The sequence below is a fragment of the Zeus faber genome, assembly GCF_960531495.2.
Source record: "Zeus faber genome assembly, chromosome: 17".
In the NCBI taxonomy this organism is placed as follows: Eukaryota; Metazoa; Chordata; class Actinopteri; order Zeiformes; family Zeidae; genus Zeus; species Zeus faber.
Window position 1 is genome coordinate 13,442,860 of NC_137204.1, and position 25,757 is coordinate 13,468,616.

At 44.7% G+C, this 25,757-nt stretch overlaps 2 protein-coding genes across 11 annotated transcripts in view; one reads left to right on the top strand and one right to left on the bottom strand.

The window, feature by feature from the left end:
- Positions 1-7,213, top strand: part of cdk5rap2 (CDK5 regulatory subunit associated protein 2) — a 39,506-nt gene extending 32,293 nt beyond the window's left edge. For 8 of the 10 annotated variants that reach the window (XM_080017962.1, XM_080017963.1, XM_080017965.1 and 5 more), the window contains 12 exons: positions 95-220; positions 554-670; positions 1,069-1,237; positions 2,462-2,583; positions 3,993-4,193; positions 4,280-4,369; positions 5,394-5,650; positions 5,785-5,931; positions 6,062-6,200; positions 6,306-6,352; positions 6,486-6,540; positions 6,833-7,213. In XM_080017962.1, coding sequence (XP_079874088.1) covers positions 95-220; positions 554-670; positions 1,069-1,237; positions 2,462-2,583; positions 3,993-4,193; positions 4,280-4,369; positions 5,394-5,650; positions 5,785-5,931; positions 6,062-6,200; positions 6,306-6,352; positions 6,486-6,540; positions 6,833-6,846 — 1,484 coding nt within the window. In that variant the 3' untranslated portion in view covers positions 6,847-7,213. The remainder of the gene's footprint in view (positions 1-94; positions 221-553; positions 671-1,068; positions 1,238-2,461; positions 2,584-3,992; positions 4,194-4,279; positions 4,370-5,393; positions 5,651-5,784; positions 5,932-6,061; positions 6,201-6,305; positions 6,353-6,485; positions 6,541-6,832) is intronic. The other 2 variants (XM_080017964.1, XM_080017968.1) reach the window with 2 other exon arrangements.
- A 123-nt stretch (positions 7,214-7,336) lies between these two features.
- Positions 7,337-25,094, bottom strand: nup188 (nucleoporin 188; the record flags this gene model as incomplete). Its single annotated transcript, XM_080017605.1, has 43 exons — positions 7,337-8,014; positions 8,108-8,237; positions 9,003-9,076; positions 9,169-9,300; positions 9,614-9,829; positions 10,267-10,341; positions 10,430-10,567; positions 10,990-11,142; positions 11,457-11,549; positions 11,646-11,846; positions 11,953-12,131; positions 12,241-12,386; positions 12,696-12,781; positions 12,907-12,984; positions 13,259-13,454; positions 13,891-13,958; positions 14,053-14,122; positions 14,226-14,398; positions 14,969-15,175; positions 15,284-15,524; positions 15,740-15,865; positions 16,202-16,268; positions 16,361-16,481; positions 16,710-16,824; positions 17,278-17,354; positions 18,347-18,434; positions 18,573-18,699; positions 18,788-18,946; positions 19,077-19,203; positions 19,302-19,421; positions 19,511-19,576; positions 19,655-19,744; positions 20,008-20,208; positions 20,357-20,471; positions 20,709-20,920; positions 21,058-21,177; positions 21,295-21,387; positions 21,494-21,538; positions 21,673-21,753; positions 21,855-21,939; positions 22,027-22,100; positions 22,240-22,294; positions 24,937-25,094. 43 exons carry the CDS (start codon positions 25,092-25,094, stop codon positions 7,835-7,837), a joined length of 5,358 nt encoding a protein of 1,785 aa, XP_079873731.1. The 3' UTR covers positions 7,337-7,834.
- Between the last annotated feature and the right edge of the window lie 663 nt (positions 25,095-25,757).

Genomic DNA, 25,757 nt, shown 5'->3' on the forward strand with positions numbered 1-25,757 from the left:
TAGCCCGCCATCTGGTCAACTGTGTAATCATACACCATCTTGTTTTGTCGTTTGGATTTGGATTACTTACAACACAATCCACGTTCTCCATCAGACCTTCTGGCAGAGCACCTGCAGGAGATTCGGGCTCTGCGGCAACGTCTTGAAGAGACCATTCACACGAATGACCGCCTGCGGGAGCAGCTGGAGATAAGACTCGCTGAAGTGGAGAAAGACCCAGGTAACCACGGCCCTCAGGGTTCAAGGGTGGAACTGTAAGAGATTCCTTCTCTATTCCTCCAAGTATCATACCTCAAATGGTTTGTTCTATAGTTTTTTCTTATATAGCTTTAATTAATGATACAAACTCCAACGCCAATCAACTGGTGATTGTTGGTGCTGCCCCGTGGTGTTTAGAGTATGTAAATAAAAAACGAGTACATACGTTTTTCGCAATATGTTGTTGCACCCCTTTCCCTGACTGTTTACATCCGTCCATCCCATGTCTGTTGTCCGCCGTTCTCCGCGGTCACGCCCGGGCGTAGTGTCTAACCGCATGTTCGTTTGTGTCCAGCAGCAACCAACATCTTCATTCAAGGCACAGAGGAGCAGGGTCAGCTGGCCAACGAGGTGCGCTTCCTGTGGGAACAGAACCACAGCCTGAAGGAGCAGCTCAGCCAGGGATCCAGAGGTGGGGCCCCGCCCAGTCCTACACTTACACTTGTCACAGACGTTGTAAGATATGCAGTGGAACACATTGATGCACATGCAGATATGAAGCCATGATGCCTAGCTTCTCTGTCTGATGTTGATAAGATGGCTCACAATACGGTTCTATATTGATATATTGACATTTTATACATAATGGGAATTGCTGCCAACTTCTCTGGAAAACAGAAAACAAATGCGGTCGTGCAATACAGAAAATAAATGTGTTTAAACTAGCTGCATACCTTCCACAGAATGTACAATTTGCCGAAGTGATTCAGAAGTTGAAACAATAGATTTTAAATGTTGTAATAGCAGTTCAAAGCCTGACTGGGTTTTCACTTGACTCTGACTCATCTTGAATGTGTCTGTGCCTCGCAGACAAGCACAAGGAGAACGACAAGCTGCGCGAGGCGCTGGCCAGACGCACCGCCAAGCTGGAGCAGAGCAGGAAGGATTGCGAGGCGCTGAGGCAGGACAACATCCGTCTGCAGGACAGGGTGGAGCACAGCGACCAGGAACACACTCAGCTGCAGGACTCCCTGCACAGGTACACACAATAAAGTACAAAGTACCGCAATACTGTACTGAAGTACATATTTCAAGTATCTGTACTTACTTAAGTCTATTCAGTTTTGGAGACCTAACTTTTTACTCCCACTATATTTCGAAGCAAATATTTACTTTTGATCTTCACTTCTCATGTTGCCTTAGTTGTGTTTTTTGCTTTATATTAATATAAAGAATATCCTACAATGTATTTTTATTCTTTTTTTGTCAATTGTAATTACATTATGCACGCATAACACAAATTTTCAGAAAAAAGGTATAGTAGCTCTTTATGGCAAATACTTTTAATCCTTATTGGAAAAAACGTATTTAAATACTTATTTATGCATTTAGTGCATTTAACAGCAATTACTTATATACTTTTACTTAAGCGGAAATGTCGATGTGCTCATTTTAGGTATTAGTACTTTTACTGAAGGTCTGGGTTTTTCTCCCACCACTGATGATCACTATCTCTCAACTTGAGCAACTTGACACCGCTTAAAGCAACCAATTGCCATTCAGAACAGTCATTACAGTCGTGTTATTCTGCTGTTACTGCCGCTCTGTAATGTGACACTATCATTTGTTGGACTCGTTCCACCCATGAACACATATTACACACACAGTAATGATGAGTCCGGTCCTCGCGACACATGACACCTGGAGTCCAGTTCACTGCCGCATAACGTCTCTTCTGCCTTTCCCTGGATGCATCGGTCTGTTAAGCGTAGTATGTTGTTGCTAAAAGATAGGGCACAGCATCATTTATAACCTTTCATAGCGCAACCTATGAACCTTCAACTATGAGAAACGTACCCCTCTGCTGCAGCTGCCCACTGTGCTTAAACAGTCCAATGCACTCATAGACATCATAGACAGTTTGTTTATGTAAAATAGTGGCAAACCGTGCATTTAAGGTTATTATTATTATTATTTTCAGATTTTTGAAAATCTTTTTCACTTCTGCAAATAAGCTATTTTAGCTACATCCATACTCACAAAATTAGGCTAGAACCAGGAAGTTGGCAATGTTGCACTTTGGATGAAACTGGCACTGTGAAAACTGGGGACTATGATGCAAGTTTCATGTTTTCAAACTGTTCTAACATTGTAATATGAGAACCAATATTTTAATGTTGTTTAGTGCTGAAGGCCTGTGTTGAGCAATAGCCAAGCCACCCTTTAAGTGAGGCTGAATGTGTGTTGGTGTGGTTTCTCCCAGGCTGCAGTGCAAGGTGAAGCTCCAGAGGCAGCAGCTGTCTGACTCGCAGCATCTCCTCCAGTCGTTGCGCGTGGAGCTGCAGGTCCATGAGCAGATGAGGACGGGAGCTCAGCCTCATGCAGGTACTGGAGGTCCACATCCTGAGGATCAAGGGTTCCTCATGAGCGTCTCATGCAGAGGTTGGAGGAATCATGAAGTTCTTTGGTCGTACTATTAAATGAGAAATGGCAAGATGGACTCGAAAAAATAGAGTTGTTTGTTTGTTAATGTTCAGCGAAAGATGCTTCTCCGTGGAGTATATTCATGTTATAAACGGTTGATGTTGGACTTAATAATGCCAACGTCTGTTTACATTAAAGAAGAGAGAGGACAGAATCAGGAAGCAACCGTGAATACCTAAAACTTTGAAACTTGTGCGTAATAACAAAATTGTGATTTTTCCACTCATATCCAACAGGACTTGATAGTGGAGCGGTCGCAATATTACATAATTGCCTGATTACAATTATTTGAACAGATCGCAAAGTTTTTGTTCGATTTCACAATAATATGTATCCATCAAAATTTTAGTTGAATTTCACAGCAATGTTAGAAATGCAGCAGTAAGAAAATTGAGTTTCCGTCAGTCGAGTCGAGGACAATTAACCGTCTTCCCAAATCTCTATTTTCCAAAATGTAATATAATGGTATTTTGGCATAAAATAAACCAAAAAAAAAAGGACAATTAAATTGTTGATCTTGATCTAAATTAGATTAGATTAGATTCAACTTTATTGTCACTAGCAGAGTACAGGTACAGAACCAATGAAATGCAGTTGACGTCTAACCAGTAGTGCAAAAGAAGCATTTAAATACCAAAGTGCTATTTGAGTACAGTGTTTCTGTGCAGTTATGTAGGCAAAATAGATGTATTGTGTACAACAGTGTAGGGTTATAAATACAGGTTTGTCAGGAGTATAGGGGGATTAGGTACAGAGAGTATAAATAGACATTTTATATCAATACTATATATATACATGTAGTATATCTATGTATATTGTGCAGGTTTTGGTCAGGTTATGGAATATAAAAAAACGTTAAGTTAAAATAAGTACTGTGCAGTTTTGTTTTTTTAGGTGATAGCAGCGCAAGGACAATTGATGAAACAGTGCAGTAGTGAGTGTCAACAGTCAATACAGTGCAAGGCAGTGAATGTAAACAGGTGAACATTGCAGAAAGTGAGATGCAACAGGTAAGCAGGTAGCCATGGAGGGAGCTGTTCGAAGTTGAACGGGTGATCCAAAACTAAGTTCTTGCAGCTTTGATGTATGTCCAATAGCGAGTTTCCGTTGTAGGTTTGTTTCGCCCGAATGTTTCGAGTGAAAACAAGTAGGATAGGCAGGTAAATAAACACTAATTCGCAAAAGCTGGAGAGACGCCACGCCGCGCGTTGTGCACGCGCCATCTACGCCAAATTGTCATTGTCGTATCACCTCGACTTGATTCTTACACTTAGTGACTCCATCCCTCCCTTTCTGTTCCCTCCGTGCAGGGTCCGGTGATGGGGTCCAGGACCCGGGCCCCGGCCCCATGGCCCTGGCGGAGCTGCTGGCCGAGATCCGCTGCCTCAGGCTGCAGCTGGAGAGGAGCATCCAGACCAACACGGCGCTGAGGCAGCGGCTGGAGCAGCAGCTGCTCCGAGAGCCACACCGCCCCGACACCATCAACATCAACTACCTGCTGGCCACCTCAGGTAGACGGGCGGCTCGGACGGAGGTTACACACCGGCCTAGATGCAGGTTCCCCTTGTTGATGTTCAATGTTTCCCGTGTGTCCCAGATGAGGGAGGGCACTCCCCCGGGCGGGAAAACTGCGACCTGGCTCGTCACTCCTCACACACACACCACGAACACACAGGTGTTGAACAGGGTAAGGACCACGCCCTCCCCTGGACAAGCTGGGGCCACGAAGGTCATAGTCCAAGCATGAGCTTATTATAGTGTAATAATACATTTCTACCTCGTGAAGAAAGACTTATCTATTGGAATTAAGCTCTTGGAAGAAGAAAAGTGTCGGTAGACTGTTTGTTCGCCTCAACCCAACTGATGGAAACTCACCTGATTCCCAAACAACATTTGAATAGAATTAAATGACAAAAAAACAAAACAAAGTTCAATACAACTTCCTCCAGTTTTTTTGCACAGTGAACACACATCAGAGAGAAATATTCTCGGTAACGGTGTGCCAAGTCCCCAAGTCACTGTGTACAAGGGATGTGGCGGTGAAAGCGGGAAATAAAGCCACCCCCAGAATGTCCTCTAGCGTCAGTGCAGAGGTTCCCAACATCAGGCTCCTGAGAACACGGGCGGGGTTTTTTGAGGAGCCATCTGTGATCTACTCCGCAGCGGAGCAGCAGCAGCAGGAAACGGAGTAAATTAAATACATCTAGAGATTTTATTTGCTTTTGTTTGGAGATAGAGCGCTCTGATCTGAGCTGCAGGTAGTCATTTGCCCTTTACTACCGGCGTTCGGCTCTGGCAAAAGTAGCATCCGTTTTTCTGCACTTGTGGTGGTGACTAACTTAAAAGTAGTGTCATACGTTACTTATAGTTTATTATTCTAGGGTCTAGTTTTGCTAAAGCTCTTCACTGTTTAGGTGTGTGTTAAATATTGTAATTTGTTAATATATATAATTTTTAAATATTCAAATAAAATGTACATATTTAGAAACAAGTGTTTTTTTTAACAAATCAAGCCTCGATAGTCGAACAATGACATAGCCGTCAGTGCTGGGGGGAAAAAAAGTTCAAATCGAAAATCCAATCAAATTGTGGCACACCTAATAGAAACGTATGATTGTCGAATCGTAACAATTTTCCGAAATGATTGCGATCAGATCAAATAATGGAGATGATGTTAACGCCTGAACTTGACTCGCCGTTCTTCCGCCTAGAAACGAAGCGGCGCGCTGCGTGTGAGGAGGAGAGCTCCTCCCAGTTGAGCAGCAGCAGCTCCGGGGAGAGCGCTCCCTCGCGCCTGGTGCCGGGACACCGGCTGTTTGCCCACCGCCACGGACGCCACGTCCTGGCCCTGATCGAGGACCACAACGCGCTGCGCAAGCAGATCTCCGAGGGGCGCCAGGTGACGCGCAGCATGGACGCACAGCTGCAGGAGTGTACGCACAAACTCAAGCAGCTGAGCTCCGACAAGGTACCAGGTGTATTATTCGGAGTTGGGCGTAAAGACTTTCCCCGTTTTATTTTTAGTTTTTTTTTTTTTTTAATTGCGTTGGAAACAAAGCAACGTATTAATCGACGTTTTCTCTGGTGCTTGTGCGCGACCAGGCGCTTGAGCAGCACCACCTGAAGACTCTGTCCAGCAGCGTCAACACCATGCAGCAGGTCCTGGAGGAGGCCGGGCGGCTGCTCAAGCTCGTCTGGAGAGTCGCTCTGCCCGCCGCGGGGGAAGGCGACGGCGGCGGCGGCCAACAGGTTTGAATGTTTACACGTACAGATCTGACTGTTTGGGACTGAAGCTTATTCCGGGGTCCCCCGCGAGTCCTGGGGGAAAAAACCTGGAATATGACAAAATTGAGAATAAATGATTGGTTGTGTTTTTCAGGACGACCTGTTGAAGAACGAGATCGCCCGTCTGAAGAGCCGGCTGTCGCAGCAGGAGAACATGCTGAGCGGCGCCGTCAAGCGCCTGCGCAGCACCAACCAGCTGAAGGAGGGCATGGAGAGAGTCATCATCGACCAGCGTGCGTGACCTTGAATAACCTTGACGTGCGGTCCGCTCTAATTAGTGGGAGGTTGTCACAGTTTCCCCTGTTTGTTTCCTCCCCCCCCCCCCCCTCCTCACACAGTTGCATTAACACACGGTGTGTTGAAGAAAGCCAGAGGGAATCTAGAGGTAAGTCACGACACGACCCACTCCAAGTCAGGAACAATTATTTGACTCTGCAGTCGCTTCTCACAAATGAATCACTGTGTGTGTGTGTGTGTGTTCCCTCCCCTTTCATTTTGTTTACATCAAATAATGTAAGACAAATTACTGTAGCCTCTTTGGCCTGAGAGGCTGCTCTGGAGGACGAGAGGAAGGTCAGTGAGTGCTGATCTGCTGTAACGCATGGCATTGTCAAAAAAAAAAGTACACAGGTCTGCATGATGACTCGCCCTGCAGGGTTTGTGCCTTTTCCTCAATGGGTCAAAAGGTTTATATTGCGGTATTTGTTCCCGTCTAATCTGGATTTCTGCGACGCACGTTAAGTCATCTTTGGTTGAAAGATGCAGTGTTTGCTTGTGGCAGTGCTGCACTTTGGTTGTGTTGAGCCGCATGCGCGACACGAGTCCTCCGCTGCCGCTTTGAGCTCCTTCCTCCGTGTCTCCACAGGAGGTCCCGGTTAACGGCCACTAGGAGCGTCCTCAGCCCCGAGTCTTTGTTCCAAGACTCCATCTTTGTCCTTTTCTGCCTTTGGACCCTGAGGAGCACAGCTATCAGGTTCCATCCTGCCTTACTGTCAAACCTTTTAAATAATGTTCTGTATTTGCACATGGCACAGCTGTATTATATAGAAACTATCATAGAAATGTAACAAGGGTTTTGTAAATATTGACTAGTTTTTATATTTCACATGGGAATCTATTTTATTACAGGCTCTTATTTGTTCCTCTTAGGTTTTTACCTGGTACGCTGCAATTATTGTTTAAGGGCAACAACGTGTAAATAGAATTTATGTGCAAATGCAGTAAAAAAAACAAACCCCAACTCAAACGGTGTTGTGCATTTCTGAATCAGTGGGAGATGAGAAAGCCTTCAATACACCGGCGTGTTTTACAAAAGTCCCTTTATTATCAAAAAGAATAGTAACAATCTTGGCTTTTGTGTTGAAATGTATACAGAGTCAAATTGGCAGAGATCAACAAGTATCTCTTAATGCCACGGAAAGTCAAGTAAATAAAATAGCACTGGGCAACAAAATAACTGGTATGCTTTCTTCATCTGGAAATGTCGACACTTTAGAAAGATAAATGTTTTTGTTCTGTAATAAGGGAGCACGCGCTCAACGTCTGGGACCTATAAAACTAGGTCGGGAAGCGGTGATCAACATCCTGTTCAAACTGTTTTCTGCGTCACACAACAGGAGCCGCGGTGACGGTCAAATCCAGATCGTCGACTTACTAGTATTTAGGGAGCATGAATTTGGCAAAAATATTTCAATACCTTAAAGAGTCTTGAAGTCGTTCCAAGAAGACGCTCCCTTTTCCAACCAGAGTATACTTGCACTATCAGAGGTAAAAAGGGCTTTGAAAACAGAACCAGGTTGCATACCAGACACGTGCATCGAATGACTCCATTTAAACTGGAAACAAAAGGGTTTTTGGGGCCGCCGTCTTATCTCTGCACCAGTCTGACGAAGGCCTGGACAAACTGGACGAAGGGCTCCTGTCCTTCATGGCTGCCTTTGGAGCCCGGCGTCAGGGGTTTGGTCTGGGCAGAGGGGAGGAGGCCGCTGGCCGGGGAGGACGGGGAGCCCCGGCGGAAGTGGCGGCACAAGCTGGAGAGGAGGGTGCTCTGGAAAACATGAAGCGCCGGATGAGGAGGAGGCGGCGGCGACTCCGGTAAGAAACGGGATCAAACCTGGAATCACGGGAATGACGCTCTCACCAGCTCTGAGCTCAGCTCCTGTTTGAGCCTCTGCTTGTCTCGGTGGTGGATGGAAGTGTCCTTCAGGCATCGAACCGCCTGGGAGATCAGCACGTAGAAACAGTTCTCCATCGTGAACATCAGCAAGGACCTGAAGGAGTTTAAAGAACCGTTCAGATAAAATCTGTAGAGCTGGGATTCTTAACCCGCTTCACATTAAGGAACTTCAATTTAATATCAAGTGGATTTATATACAACAATCAAACCTTCACCTTTAATGGTTACTCGTTTAACTGGAAAAAAAAAAACCACATACATCAGTCTATCACAAAAATTGGGACAGTAATTTTGTAATTAATTTGAAATATTTAACACGTTTAAAAAAATTAACGCCCTTGGGCCCCAGCAGACGAGGTGGTCATTTGACAACTCCTCTATTCCATCTAGGACGTGCTTAATCAGCAGACTTGAGACTGAAATTTCAACTTTCACTGGGTAAGTGAATCTTTGGTTTCACTTCTATCTAAACACTTCTCATTTTAGTTTGGTGAGCTTAGTGTTTATATTTCACACATCAGCTTCTGGCGTGACTACGTTGTGTGTTAGTGCAGGCTCCTGCCAGGAGGAGGATGCAAGGAGGTTTCCACAATAGTGTATATAAGAAATGATCGCCTTCTAAACTGATATCTTAATGTAATGATCATAAACAAGCCTGGCTTATTATTATTATTTAGGTGCAGCTGACGAGTCCATTTTGATGGTTTTATTGGACATCTGTTGATAATTCTACATCAATTCAGTGATTTCACATTTGAATATCATATGAATATTACAAGCTTCAGTCTTCAGAAGAAAGAAAGCAATTTTATTTTTATTTTTTAATAAATCCACGGGCAGCCCCGATAAACATACTTACTTCAACGCCTGGATCTCATCGGAGGAGGCTAATGAAGCTATGCTGAGTGAGGCCGGCTCCTTCTTCTTCTCCATCTGAACGGAGCACACGACAACACAACACACGCTGGTCACGTCCTGAGGGGGGAGGCCGAGACCACGTCACCACCCCAGGCCCTTCACCCTACCTCGCCCAGCATGCCCAGCGACACGTTGATGGTGGCGAGCAGCGTCCCAAAGGAGGGAGCCACGTCGGGGTCGAAGGCAGGCGTGGTGAAGCTGAGGACAAACAGCGTCCGATATTCTGCCAAATCCATACACTGGCAAGGAAGTAGATCAGCGTGTCAGTTATGCATATCTATAACTACACATAAGTCACTTTCTCTCTCAGACTGCTCATCAATAATTCATTAGGTCCATATCCTTGTAAAATGGAAACACACACGTTAAAAGTACTTTCAATAGTACAAGTACTTATATAATTTTACTTAATTATGAATGTCAATGTGGTAAACAACATTCACCAAAAGGTGTGAGTGCACAATGAAGAGCATGGCCCTTACAGCAGGTAAAAGAGCTTGAATTAGATACGGGTCATAATCACTACACGCTCGTCGGTGCGAGGACGCTGACCTGGTCCAGTAAGATCTGGCAGCAGTCCGGGGTGAAGTGCTGCAGCGTGGCCAGGGTCTTGCTGAGGATCTTCAGGAGGCTGCACTGCACGGCCAGCAGCGCCTTCTGCTCCGCCTCCTCCCTCTCCCCGCCGCTCGCCGCCTCCTTGGAGGGAGTCTGGGCGTGGCCGGACGCCCTGGCCAGCGGCCCGGGGGGCAGGGCCTCTCCGTTCTTGGCCTGGGGGGGGGAAACACGGAGGGGAAAATCAGGTGCGGGCTGGATCCCGTGTGCAGCTTCTCGAAACGTCAAGACGCGGGCGGAGATGACGCGGCTGTCACATGATCGCCCGATTACAAATGTTTGAGCTGTTCTAAAATGATTACATCCCACATCATTTCCGTCTAAATTTATGGGGAATATTCAGTCATTGTAGAAATATAGCGTGAAGTTGATGCAATTCATTGATAAACTATCTATACCCAAATTTCTATGTAAAAATGTTCGATTCCAATAAACATCTCTGTCAGAAAGTGAATGAGTATTATTACACCAGTGTATCCTTATGGAGGCATAAAGTGAACAAAAACCACTTATTTGTAGGACAATCAGCCTGGATAAAGGGAAATGCAACCCAGTACTGGATGAGTGCTCGCTAATGCTTTGTGGACTCAGACCTGGAGGTAGTGGTGAAGCATCTTCTTGCTGTGGAGGAGATACGTGCACGTCTGACACAGGTAGCACAGGTTCACCTGCGCGGGACAGAGGAACAGAAGGGTTAACGGTCATCAAACCCGTTCAGATCGGCAGCCTGACGGGCCGGGCGCGGTCCTGCCCCACCTGCACGTCGTGGAGGAGCTTGGGGAGGTGGAACTGCCACTCCTTGGAGAAGCTGGAGAGCTGCAGCAGGAAGCCCACGGTGTGGTCCGCCTCGTCCAGACACACCAGGCTCTGCACGGTGCGCACCGCATTCAAACACTACGGGGGGGGGGGGGGACGACACATTAAATATAAATAAAAACTACGGAAAGAACAAAAATTATAATAATTGAATGAAATGGTGTTCCTGTCGTCACAGCTCTTAGTGATCATTTCCCGTAAACAGTATTTGTTTGATGGCTGATCAGTGCAGCAGAAATGTACTTATTTAACAGCTCCCCCTTGTGGACAAAGGGCGACACCTAACACCGACAAAAATGAGGTCAGAAATTTCTGAGGTGTTTTTCAAGGCGGGTTTACAGTATTAATAACAGCGTAAATAAATAACATTGAGTATGAGTGTCATATTTAAGCCACGATGACAGAACTGAAGAACCAAAACATGGGCTTCCTTCAGATTGTGCTCCCCCCCCCCCCCCCAATCATTTATTTTAAACAAAGCCCTGACGTCACAGCCCCACCTGCAGAATGCGCTCCTGGTGAACGCCCACAAAGTCCAGAGCCTCGTTGATGAAGTTGTAGCGCAGCGTTTTGAGCAGACTCTCCATCAGCGACAGGCAGAGGCGGTACACCCCCGGCCAGCAGGGGGAGTCCTGCGGCTTACGAGAGAAACTCTGCTCCAAGACAGGGAGCCGCCAGGTTACAAATACGCACACGGACGTCCATGCAACGTTCAAGGAGGAGTTAGAAATAACAATCATAAATATATTTTTTATATGGGTGAATCGGACATGGTTATTATTGTCCATATAAATACTAATAAGGGTGATAATAATAACTTAAAAATAATGTCCATATATTATATATGGACATTATTTGGATATTCTCCATGCCCCCCTAAAAATAAATGATAATCAGACACACACACACTAAAGAAATTCCCCACAACCCCAGTGGTCAAACATCTTCATGGCGGTGCATCCCTCACCTGCGAGGCTCCGTTTGAAGGCACTTCGTAGACACTGAGCAGAGGGAGACAGATGCTCTGGATGACTCCGGCTCCGCCCACCGCCGCAGCTCCCTGGAGGCGAAAAAGGAAAGAGTCAGCACCGGGCAGCCCCGACGTCGTGCGTCTGCGGGGCTGGGTTCACAGGCCGCCCGGGGGGGGGGGTCTGACCTGCGGGGTGCGCGCCAGCGTGAGCAGCAGGTGCAGCGCGGCCTCCGTGAAGAACAGGTTCTGTTTGTTGCGCAGACTCAGCTCCAGAGCGCTGAGGACGGAGGGCAGCACCGGCACCTTCCTCATCACGGCGATCCAGTGCTCCCCATCCTCATCCACCCGGCACAGCTCCTTGGCCAGGTGCAACGCCAGCACGCACACCTGGGGAACGGGGGAGGCGGACAACACTCAGAACCACTTACAACTCACTCAGTGTCCACTTTCTCTCGCGGCGTGGACACCAACGGCGCCTCGCTCTTGCGCTCACCCCATCCCTCTGGTCCTTCTGGAGGCTGCGGGGCGCGTCCGTCTCCATGCTGTCCTTGTCCTCCGTCACGTCCGGGAGGCGGCTCATGTGGTGGGTGCTGTCGATCAGGGCCAGCGCCTCGTCCTTCACCGTCTCACACACACAGAGCAGCAGCTGGGGCAGCTGGGAAATCTCTCGGCCTGGTGACGCAAACAGCATTCCGGGACACACACACACACACACATATGTATATAGAAACTGGGAGGCATTGAGTGTAATAAAAACCCTCCAGGCAGCCAGGCCTCCCACCGTTCAGTCCCTGGATCTGCAGAACAGAGATGAAGGCAGAGAAGATCTTGGCCTTGGTCCTCTCCATCACCTGCTGGTCCGCCTGCAGGACGCTCTCCAGGATCAGCGCCAGCGGGGACAGGATGTCCGGTGCTGTGGCCACCACACTGGAGAGCAGCCCGGGGGGGGGGGGGGGGGGGGGGGGGGGGGGGGGAGGAGGAGGTTTTAACTGGTGATGTAGAGAGCCACTGAAAGTACTAATCTCCACCAGCATCGACGCTTTGTGCTGATTTCAACCCGTAGCTGGCGCTGATCACAATTAGTGCAAAAGAAAGGCTGATATTGTGACCAGGATTTATGCATTTCATGAGAGAAAGTGTTATATTATTAGTTCTAGCGTGCAGTACCTCTTGAAAATGTGAAAAAGACCAGTATTCACTGTTCAAACAAGCTAATGCTTGCACATATATTTTTACCTTCTCCATTGTTTGAGGAGAATGAGGAGCAGGGTGGCCATCATGGAACCAAGACGTAAACAGGGAACAGACATAGGCACCATCAACTGGAAGCGAATAAAACAGTCAGCAATTCAGTACAAGTGTGAATAGACTGGAAGGATGAGATTTCGTTAAATCGAGAATCGAGTGGCCCAACAGTTTGTAGAAGAACTGAAAGCTGCCGACTCACAGCAGCTTTGGCTCCGTCCAGGACGTCCATGAAGAGCTTGAGCTTCACAGAGTCCTCCGTTAGGTGCATGACATCCGACTGGAAAAAACAAAACAAAAAAAAACAAAACATTTGCATTAATTAGCACAGGGCCTTCTTTAACACATGAATGTATCCGGTTCTTAGTTGAGCAACAATAAAGGCAGAGAAAGGCATTTGAACGCAGTAGTATGATGTGGGGGAAAAAAAACAAAACAGGAAAATATGCCCATGAGATATGCTGCATGGAGAGAGGTTTCTCTGAGGTGGTGCAGGCCTCCCACAGCTACAGCAGCAGGAGGCTCTGGGGAGATTTGGGCTTGTGGTGACATACGTGGCCGGTGGAGAGGATCAGCATCATGCGCCAGGCGGAGATGAGCATCTGAGTCTCCGAGAAGGACCGCACGCCGTCCTCCTCCGTCTCGGAGATGTGGCACACCAGCGACTTGACGTACTGGGACCAGTACTCGTAGCGCCGCCCGCTGGACACTTTCTGAAGTGCGTCCTTGAGCGACTGCTCCAGAGACCCGCTGTAACAGAGTTTGTTTTTATTTTAATTAATCAGGGATGTATTGTACAAAATTCAGCTGCAGCTCATCTTCAGCTTTGGAAGGTTAAGATATATACAATTACACATATACAGTATATGTGCCACACAGCCTACCTCCAATAACAACAAATAACAAATACACAGCACATGTTAGACATAGACAGACATCAGACATTGGGCGATACAAAGTGCAACCCGGTAAAATGTGTATATTTTATTTATTATTATTTATTCAAATATTAATATATAGTGTTTGGTTGCCCTTAAATTGCTGCTCCAACCACAAGAAACATTTAAATACAAATTTGGCATTGTTGCTCAGTTTCCTGTAAACACATTTTACAATTAAGTGCCTCAACACACACAATAGCTCATGACTTTGAACGGACATAAAAAGATAAAAGATGTTAAATGACCTGACGACATAGTAGATCTCAAGGCCGATGATTTTCATGACAAAAGCACAGGTCTCCAGGACACAAGGCTGTGTGGGCAGGGAGTAACATCAATACGTTAGCCATGGCGTGATGCTGTATGAGAAAGGGTCTTCTGCTTCAAGGCTCAAGTGACAGTATTACCTCCGTCGTGTCCGAAGGGGGAGGGAGGGTCCCAAAGAGGGGGGTTGTCAAGTTTTCCCAAAACCTCTCTCTGCGGAAGAGACAGACACGTCTTAACTCAAACGTCCGACGCCGCTGAGAGTTAAATAAATACAAAATGTTTGAACGACGACATGGACCAAAACAGTGTTTACTTGGTGCGAAGCACAGAGATGGCGCTGTCTCTGCGATCCTGCCACAGCGCGAGCAGGAAGGCCAGCGCCGCCTGGTGCAGCAGGGGAGGACACCAGAACTTCCCCTGCTGCTTGGAGTCGATCAGGTCCAGCACCACCTGCAGGCAGCTCCACTCCCCCAGCAGAAACTCCTGCTTAACAACAGCAACAACACAAACATGTTTAAAAAACAAACAACAACTATCTACTGACTATGTACCCTTCAGAGAAACACAAGAGAGCATTAAAAGCCACCTCCTACATTTCTTATATTTTAATGTTTTTCCAGAGTCCACAACAATACGTTATTGACAGCTTGTGTCAAAAAGGATGGCATTGCGCAAAAGTTTTCAATATCATCTATTGCACAAGTTAGCTTTCTATTTAAATAAAAAGAAAAAAAAGAATATCATCTCATTCTGCAAAGTTTGGTGCATGTTTGTTTTTGGGAATGTTTTTGTCAAAAGAAATGTATACAACTCAGAAACAAATGTTTTAATGACAATCCCACTATTTGTGTGACAGCCTAAAATAGAAAATTAACTTGGAAAGTTTTATTTACCCCCTATTCTTTTGTACCAAGACCCAACTACAAATTTTAGAAGAACATTAACATAGCTTTGGATTACTGATGAAAAGCCATATATGGTCTAGGCTGATGTGCATAATGTTGTGAATTATTTCCCTTGAAAACAACAACAAAAAAGCAAATAAAAAGTTTATACCTTTGACCCCTCAGTGCCCTCTTTCACCTCCAGGTTGAGGAAGAGCTCAATGAGGCCGGGCTGCGTTTCCACTGCGACAGTGAGGAATTCCAGGATCATGACCTTGATCCTCATGTCTTCTGTCCTGCTCTGCAGCCGAGTGAGGAACGCATCTCGAATGGCCGCAGCGTCGCTGCCCAGACAGGCGTACACTGACATGGGAGCCACCTGGAGAGAAAAGTCGCAACTTCAGTCAGCCATTTTTTTTTTCCTTACACCGATACAGAGCTTTGAGAGCTAAAAGCGGCGGCAGAGCTCAAGGTGCAGCTGTCTTACTGTGGCGAGCCGCTTGAGCAGCTGGATGGCCAGGCGAGGCAGTGCCGGGTCGTGCTTGTGGTAGATGTATTTTGCCAGAACAGCTATTAGATTGTTACCATGACCACCATGCTGTGTCAGGGCCTGCTCGAGGGGCGATATAACATCGGAAGGGGGCTTCAGACGGATTACATTGTTAGTGACAGAGAAGGCCAGTTTCACTGTCTGGATCAAAATCTGTCCTGGGCCCTCAGAGCCACAACTAGAGAACATTAGAATGAGAGAGAGACAGAGGAAAAAAAAAAAAAAAAAGCAGCTGTGATCAGTTCGTGTTAGACAGTTGTATGTACAGTATAAACAAGGTGTTCAGCTGTCACAGTTCAAAATTGTCAATACATTTAAAATTCTGAAAATGAAGGTGAAGTGGCGAGGCATAAAGTCACAATGCAATGCCTTTGATGCATGATTTGGACTCACCTGCTGGGCTGCGCAGCAAGAACCATATCTATGGTGTCCACTCCGACTCCCATGATATTGACAACTGCCTGGCCTGCCTCAGTGTTGGCCAGGCTGTAGATACACAGTGACTGCAAGGTGGGAGTGCTGCAGCAGAGAGAAATATGAGAAAATATCATGTTTACAAAGTGTTTTGATGAACACAGAAAGCTTATTACTCAGGGAAATAAAACAAGGAAGTAGAAATGTTTGCAAAACAGGAATTAAATCAAGGAATTTAAGTAGTAACAGGTAATACAAATAAATGCAAATGACAAATCATTAAATACAAATAAGTACAATTAAATTAAAAGATAGACGGATGGCATCCCAACACAAAAGAAAGTTCATCAAAACAGGTTATAAGAAGTGCTGTAAAAGATTATTCTTCCTCATTGTAACAATACACCCACTTCCAAAAGGAGAAAAAAAGGCTTCATTTACCTGCCTGCATCCTCTCCCTCAGGGCTCAGATTGAGAATTGCATGAACCAGTTCCAAAATCAGGCAGCCTGATGCAAAACAGTGATTCAATCAGCATTTACTCACCTTTGGCGAAGTGACGAAAACATGTCATTTTGATGCTGTATGCACATTGCCTTACCGATCCTTTCCCTCACTCCATAGGTGTTGTAGCGCCACTTGTGGTACGTGGGCAGCATTTCTTTCAAAACTAGCAGGACACAGGGGATCAGGCCCTTGTTTTGAGTGCTGCCAAGCTGGCCCTAAAATACACATAAAAAATTAAAATTAAAAAGAAGACATATTAACGACTACTATTATGACGGAAATAATTCATTCTCAGCGACCCTGCACTTTGAGTTATTTCTTGATTACTGTAGTTAGATGAATTACTTTTGGAAGAGAACGCATGGCAAAAGTCAAGAGTTTGTTTACATTAATCGTCATTTTCCTGAATTTTGCTAAATGCAGCTTTATTGGCGATAAGTTACCTTGACCAGGGTGGTGATGAGGCGGAGGAAGGCAATCGTCACTGCGTATTCCCCCCTGGGCTGCTCAATCTGGACCAGCAGGTTACCATAGTTACCTGCCTTCATGCCCTCAGCGCTGGAGAAAATCATAATATTTGTTTAGTATAAATTTTTTACACCACATAAAGCTGCAGCACTTGAACAGTTATATATTATACTTAAATAAAACATTTTATTTGCACACACCATTTACCAATAATAGCTTCTTATTAAACAAAAGGGTACTACCAGATTTGTCAGACAATACCTCCCATGTTTAAGAACATTTGACGAACAACAGATGGAGACAGGATATGCGTTAGTTGCCACTTAGTGCACACATTAGTGCAGTTGAAACTTGCGAAATGCGTCAACATGGGGAGGGGGACTGAGGCACAACTGATCATCTAAAAATAGGAAAAATGTATTTAACTGCAAAGTGCAGATGCAGAATGAAAGGGGATTCTACATCCATTTGTTTGCATCAGTAAAGCTGATAAAATAAATGTTAATGCCACAGATCCCCCAAGTGCATAAACACCCACCGCACCTGATTGACTGAGCCATGTTGGTCAAAGGGCTGGAGGCAAAAGGGAGGAAGCCTGTGTGATGAAGACTGGACCAAACCTGGAGGGGGGGGCACAGAGGTTTGAGTAAACAGAAGAACGCAGATTTAAAGCCTAATGCTACATTCACATGGAACACGACAGACAGGAACGGAATGATGGCACTTTCTGAACGGCACAGGGGGGGGTATGACGTAAGAACGAAACAAGTGTGACTGTATGTTGCTATGGTGATGTACAAAGACTGCAATAAAATATATCAAAGGAAATTATTTTGTATCTGTTATTTAAGTCTAGGACTTAAACAACTCCTTAAATTAACTCTGCAGTATATGCAGTTGGTTAACTTCACAGAAGCTGGCTATAAAGCATCGTATTCACCGTGAGCACATTTGACAATAGATTATTTTGCACTATGGATATTGTTATGCGGCTTTGAGAGAGAGCGCCATCTTTAGAGATCTGTTTCCTGGTAGTGATCACCTGGTTTCCACTGGCAATAGAAGCCCTTCTTTTTTATTATTAATTATTCATATTTAATCAATATCATTATACAAGTAATAACCTGGAGCTGTAACTTTATCACTGGAACAACCATGTCACACTGAACCACCGTGTCCAAATCCTCCATCTGCTTCCTCACTACAGGTGCCAAACAGCCTCCATACAATTAATACAATTATTTTTTTTATATATCAATCCACGATATTTATTTAAGCCATTTAAATACAATATTCCAGAGGAAGCAGCCTCTACCGGGTCCGTCACTGCAACGCAAAACTCTGGCAGCCGCAGCAGATTTGCACAGTAGTCAGCTTTCACTTTCTCCATGTCTGTAAGGCAGCTACGTAACATCCGGCTGTAATTCCGTTGGAGGACAACAAAGAGTTGAAATGTTTTAACTTTGACAGCAAACGCCGCACACCGTTACCGGTGTTCTCTGCCGGCCTGCCGCCATGCTCTCGTCCACTTACATGACATGTCTCGGCTACCGTAATCCATGTGAATGCGGCGTAAATTAAAAACATAGGAGTATCTACATATTGTTTTCACCTTCCCAGGCATCCTTGCAGCCAACACAATAAGGCAGTTCACGCAGGAAGCGATTACATCCACTGGAGGGTTAATGACTGATGTTAACCTGAGGATCACAGATTTTAAAAAAAAAAAGAAAAGAAAAAAGAATTACGTCTCAAAATGGAGGAAAGAGGGAAATGCTTTACGATTTTAAATGACTTATCTAAGACAATGCTGCAACATGGAGCGGAAAGCACATTACCTCTGCAGCAACATGTAGATGCGTGACGTGAGAGGCAACAGGCAATCGGACACAGTCCAGTCAGTACTGATGATCTTATGGACCAGGTCAAGGATGGGCTTCACTCGCTCACAGTGAGCTATCACATCTGCCAAAGAGAAAAATATACGTGCATTAGAAATCTCAATTTAGACAATTTATAATCTATTTGTGTAAAGAAAAAAAAATACATTCACCTGCAGTGGAAACCACATGGAGTAACATCTCCACCTCACAGGTGAACAGCGTCCAGGAACTGTAGGAGTAGTCCCACCGCACCACGTAGCCCTGCTCTCCCCCCATCACCACCTGGCCAAGCACTCCTTGGGACATCCGCAGGTTCGTCTGTCCTAGGCCTGACAACATTGACACATAAGAAATAATCTGATAGCGAATCACGTGCTACGGAAACCGTCTGTAGCAGATGCTTACCAAATGAAACATTATTAGTGAATGTGAACGCAGTAAAACCTCCCAAGTACTGACCAAGAGGGTAGAGGAGCTTTGGCGCCTGCCTCCTCCACAGTGTCTCATCATCTTTGGAGATGATGTCATTGGGCTTATGTTTGTAGACTTCAGTGTAGAAGGACATCTTATCCAGGAAAGTATATACCTAGATATGCAAAAATAAAATTAAAACAAAAATGCTTCAGGCAACAGCGACGTGTGTGTGTGTGTATGCTGATGCCTCTGTATTCTGTGTTAAAATACCTTCTTCACAGTTGACTTGTTAGAGAGCAGTGCCGTGAGAAGCTGTAAAAGTGGTCCTGTCTTGTGAGGGAACATCCCTACAGCACTGTCCAGAATCATTCCTAAACCCATGTTGGGCCTCTGCGTTGAAATGAAGTGATACCACAGACATGAGTAACCCAGAATGTTTGTTATTTACATATTTGCTAGTTTTTAATTTGTGTGCTCACCATTTCCCAAAAGAGCTCCGCCAGACTCTGAGCAGACAGGACCTCACAGGCAGCGTCAATCAGGTCCTTTTGAACCAATTTGGGATCAAAGCATTAGTTTGTGACAGACGGATAAACAGAAGCGTGTGGAATCTTTCTTTGTACCTGTTGACTGCCAAGAGTCTCTTCTTCAAAGGAAGTGATCACAAATGAGAGGAGCCCATAGACGCACATCTTTGCTGTGCTCGCTGTGCACTGCGGGGGGGGAGATGGCACCAATCAGGTAAAGACACAACAACAGATCACGCTCACGGTTTCGCACGTCTGACATGACAGACCTTATTATATGGGCTTTTCGTAACATTCCAACCACAATTTGCTCCACATGCATGGCACCCATTTCAATTGGGATTTTGAAAACACATGTTTCGCCTTAATTTCCCTTAATAGAACAATTGAGATTTGCACAAAACAATCCTCAATAGGTTAATATTTCATAGGCATGCGTGCTCTCTTACATTGTTCCCCGAGGCTCCAATGCCCTGTAACATGGTCGAGAGGTACTTGAAGACCCCCAGCTGCAGGGAGGTGTTGCCTATCCTCCTGACGATCGGGCTGGACCCGTCCGGTTTGAATGTGTGTCGAAGCAGAACCCATGCCAGCAACACGGGGCCATGATGGGGGATGTCTCCAAATGTCAACAGCAACTGATCCATCTCCTGAACGAGAAGGTTGATGTGAACGTGTGAGAGAAGGAATGTCAGTCGTGGCGTCCAGGTCGGGTGTTTAGGGGTACGTTTGTCAGTTAGCTGAAGTTAAGAAACTGAGAAATGAAAATAATTGCAATGTGCTAATGGTAAGTCTTACCTTGCTGATGTCAGGGGTGTTGCAGAACTGGTGCTGATCCGTGCAGTCTTCCAGGGCACACTTATGAAGGAAGTCTATGTCCATCCCCTCAACAAGGATCAAAGAACTTAAGTATCTGCAGGGAAGAACAACATGCCAGGACTTTGGCTGTCAATTCTTCATTCATCAGTTTAAAAAGATGCATCAAGATTTATCAATATATGCATTCCTATTTTGAATTGTTAGGCAATACATCCATTTGGATAGAAACATATGGCTGTGGAATCTACTCATTTTACAGAATAATTTAACAAATAATTGCAATGAGGCTATTATGTCCGCTCTAACCACATGCAGCCTTTATTTCTCTTACCCAATACGATCAACCAGGGTATCCATGCTCTTGTCCACGAGGTGTCTGTTGGTCTGCCGCAAGCCAAAGCCCTGTTCTTTGAACATTTTCGTGAAGCGCAACAAGTCCGTGGGACCCATCTCAAAGTAAGCATAGTAAAGAAACACAATCTCCAGAAGCAAAGACTGCTCTCTCAGACATTGGCGGAACCAACGTGATATTTGCCTTTCCGTCTGAGGGAAGAAAATCAAAGAAGCTCATTTTAGATACCAAAATGATATTGTTTAATCTATAAATTTTTTTGTTATAATTTTTTTGTTTATCCTGGACCTTAAACTTCAGTGTATGTGGCCAGGTACTTAATTCTCACCATAAGGTTTCCATGGGTTTCCCATGTTGGAGCCTCTGCTTTGAACAAGTTCTCAAACTGTGACTGGTAGTTGCTCACAAGATCTTTTTCCAGTCGATTGACACAGCTCGCATATTCAGCCTGCAAACAGAAATACAACATTCAGCTACAGAGGGGGAGGAAAAACAACATCAAAACCCACACCATTTTTGCTGTCTTCCACAACATTGGATTTAAATCCTTCCAGCAGCCTCTTACCCTGTAGGGATGCCGCTCATCTTGAAAGTATGTTAGTAGAAGGAGGACGCATTTGAGAAGACACACCCGTTCCTCGTAGTAAAAGTCAGCGATCTGTGAGTAGAGACGCAAGAATATTTATAATTGATCGAATGAAGGTAAATTTTAGTCAGGGTCATGCATATTAACACACTAGTGTTAACTTCAAGCATTTACTGACCTTCAGCAGCAGTGCTTGGCTCTGCCTTTCATCCTGGAGAACAGTCTGTAGAGCAAAGCATCAAGTATATTGTTAGTATATTTTTCCTAAACCCTTCATTTTATATAGCCTTTAGTAAACATGTCATTGTGCATGCCATCCTATGAATCCCACAAAGCTACATTATGAGGTGAGTGCACCTTTAAGGAATTACGGGTTCCTCTGTAGTCCTCCTGTAAGTAGCTCTGTAAAATCTGAACACTTTGCTGCTCATCAAGGCCCTGAAAAAAACGTATAACATATCAACCAGATGAAAAGGGAAGCAAGTCAATGCAACAGGTTGGCGAATTCTTAATAAAATTCAAATACTGTAATTTCTCACCAATAATTTGCTTATCCTCAGCCCAAAATCCTTCAATGGTTGGGCAACGTCCTTGTTAGCCTTAAGTTTTGCAGCAGATGACGAGCTTTAATAAAAGGAAAAAGGCCAATTAACTCATTGCAACATCACTAGCAGCATATTTCATGTTAGCATTACAAAAATAGAACTATACCTTGAGGGTTTATAGTAACAAAGTCCTTGATGTAGCCTCTCCCAGTGCCTGTCCAGCTCTGCCTCTATCTGATCCTTTGTCATCGAAGAAGCAGAAACAGTGTCAGTTGACTTATCGAGGCTCCCACATTTAAAGCTCCAATTCATGTTAGCGTGCATTAAATGTATACAATGTTTTACTTGAAATGGCCCCTGAATTGCGTGCAACACATACCGGCTCTCGCAATGCTGATCTACCCAGCAGAATTGTCCATAGTTCTCGACTGCTCCTATAAGATAGATTGACTTGATTAGGAGAAATGCTTTGAGAAACTTTTATTAACAGCCTTTTTGTATTTCTTTGCTAATTATGATAAGATAACACTCAATTAATCCTCTGAGGGATATTCAGGCATCAGCAACAAAAACAGTGCAGTCAAGAGATAAAAATTGAACAAGATAGAAAAATAACATCTATGTAAACATCTTTCTACACAGTTGAAATTAAGTAGCACTATGCTAAATAGTGACCAGTGAGCCAAATATTGCCAAGTCACCGCTGGCAGTCTACAACAGAGTTTCTGTGGGGGAAAGAAAAATTGGTGCCGGTCAACGTGTCCTGGAAGATTTCAATGTCCCGAACAAATGGGAGAGATTCCGCTCAAATATTATCTGCGTTTATTGAGATTAAAAACAATTGAAAGGCAGGCTCTATAAAGAATGAAATCATGAATGTCGATTTATTATATTTTTTATTGAATATTCAAAATTAAATAAGTCCTGTCAGTCAACACCTTATCAAAAATAAATGAATAAATATTTCACATGTTGCGATTTGAAATCAACTAATTTCCATTTGTGATCAAAAAGTAACAAGTGAAGCTGCTTTAATTAACATCGTACAAATCCAATTGTGATAAAAATTTAAAAATGAAATAAATATGGCAAGTAAGTCTAATTAAATAATATAAGTTTGCGGTGTTGCACTTCTTGTCTACATATTTTATACAGTGGATATTTACCGTCTGCTTTGGGTCAGAACTGAAATATCCCCAAAACAGCCAAACTATAGATGTATGTGTCCTTGTTGTCACATTACATCATCTTTTATCTTCCCCTCCAAGTTCTGGATACTGCACACTGTCCCAGCTCTGCGTGTGTGCGTTTACAAGCGCAAGCTGTCCACTAGGGAGGAGGCGGGGGCTTATTTCTATGTTGACTAACATGATTGGTTAGAGGTGACAGGTCAGCTTTAGATCGTCAAAACTGATTGGCCTCCGTTGAAACTCGCTGAACGCGGAAATGAACAGATCTGCAGAATTTTTTTCTGCATCAAAACGATCGGGTCTATTTTATTTTGACATGGAGGAAAAAAATATTGTGATGATTATCATTATCGTTTTATCACCCAGCAAAAATTTTTATTGTGCTTAGAGGAAATTATTTTCACCGGACATTATGATCGGAGAGATTATAATATGTTGGACTTGAACAGATTTTCCAGGTCAAAAAACGGTAATTAGCGGATGACGGAAACGCTGGTCTACAATAAGTAGTAGTTACAGTATTGCAGCATTACTAATAAAAGTTACATTCCAAATCTTCTTATCTAGTTGATATCTTAATGGAAGCCTACAGCCGGTGACGAGGCAAACTCGGCTCACAGACACATACTTAATTCATCCCTGGAGTAAAATTGAAGTGTTATAGCAGCTCACATTCAAATTTTCAATAAGAATAATCATAATAATAATAATAGAAAAAAATATCCAAAAAAATACAGATTTATGGACAAATCATCTCAATTATTAAAGTCAGTGGTAGACTTCAGCTTTCATTAATGAAATCTTAAATGTTGACTCTGATGCAGAAGAGCTTGACTAACTTTGACAAAAAGGAATAACTGGATAAATTAAAATCGGATAAAATGTTTGTCGATACAAACCCTCAAAATTTAAGAATATTTAATTACGGCTATAGCCTCATACTTGACCACTTCAATTTAAGAAAGTTTCAGCCTTTTTAAAAGGGACGCAAAGACCCTGTAACGCTACGTTAAGGTCATCGCACTTTGTCATCTGAGTTCTCTTCATCGATAAAGGCATCCTTCATTCTGAGTGAACCCTTTCAACTGTCAGTGTTATAGCGTGGCCCCAAACACCAGAGACTACTCTCTGGCTGGCTTGACCTGGGTGACCCGAGTCAGACGGGGGAATGTTTAAACACTCATATTTTTGCAAAAACTGTTTATAGTATATTGTTAACACCATTTTGTTGAGCACCCGGGTACAACCCTACATGTACAGATTTGTGTGTATGTAAACGTGCACAATTTCGTATTTTAGCCAATTATAAAGAAAAGAATTGCGGATTTTTAACTTAATTGCATATAGACTTCGTTTAGGTTTATTGCATATTACAGTTTTATTCATTGTTATTATGGTATCACTATTTTATTTGGGCTTGTTTTTTGTTTATTGCCCATTTTTCCCCCATTTCTTCGTTAATATTCACCGACTTCCACAACGTTACAGACTCCCCCGGGTCGCCTTTCCGTCACAAAGAAATGTCACGTCTCCTCGTTCGCCGTTCGGGTGAAACGCATTTGATCACGTCCCCGCAGGTGAATCCGCCGCCAAAGCGACAAAAGCTCTCGCTATGCAAACCCCACTGGAAGCGGAGACACGCCGCTGTTGTCAGGCGGCTGACCGCGCTGAAACCACATTCAAATCCGAGAGCGACCACATGCTAGGCTCAACTAGCCTGCCGCTCAAAAGCTAACTTGAAGACAGCTTGTCGGACGCGAGTTTCATTCGCTGAAAAGTTGCGCGGCCGCGCCTTCCGACGCCGGGTACACAAGAACACGCCGCCTCGCACCGGCGGCCGTTCCAGAAGAGCACCCGTGAGGACTTTAGAAGGTAACGCGGCTCACCTGGCGTGCAGCTCCGAGTCCGCCATCTTCGCGTCGGCCGTGTGGTTCTTCTTCGCCTTGTGCTTTAACGGCGGTCGGCGGGCGGCGTCCCGCGCACTACCGCCCCCTTCTGCCTCGGAGTGTGGACTGGCGCGACACACTCCGCTCGGTAAACTCATGATATACGTCTTTAAATCTGACCCTCTCTAGACCCTCCTTTCTTGTTGGCGACGTCGACTAATAATATTAATATTATAACCCATATATGCACGTAAACCCATTCACCAGGCCTCCGTTTATATGTTGCGTGTGCTTTCCTCTTTCGCACGATGCCCCATCACACCCAACATCTGGTCGTATCTGTGAGGAAAAACAACTGGAGCCACCGTTCCGCTGCCCTTCCCTAAATCCATCTAGCCGCGTGATGCTGTGACGTCGACGTTGGGTTGTGACGACGCCGTTGCGTTGTGACGCCAGGAGCCGTCGTCGCGCGCCGGACCGAGCCGCCCGGCCCGAAATTCCGATTTGGAATTCCGACATAACCCTGGGCCTTCCCGATGTAGGAAGCTCGGGTTTTTCCGAGCTCCGCATTGAATGGAACGCAGCAGCACCTTTGCAGTTCTACCCGCCTCCCTCCACGGTCAATCTAATAATTATGGTTTTATTTATTCAAGCTTTATTGCATGAAATTGAAACTTTTTTTTCTGACTTGTGATAATATTGAATTATAGAATATAGAATATTGATTAAATGTGGCTGGCTCAGCGCCCAGTGGATTCAAACGGAACGTGCAACTGCACATAAAAATTGCTTGGACTGGACACAAATGTAAAAATAAACAG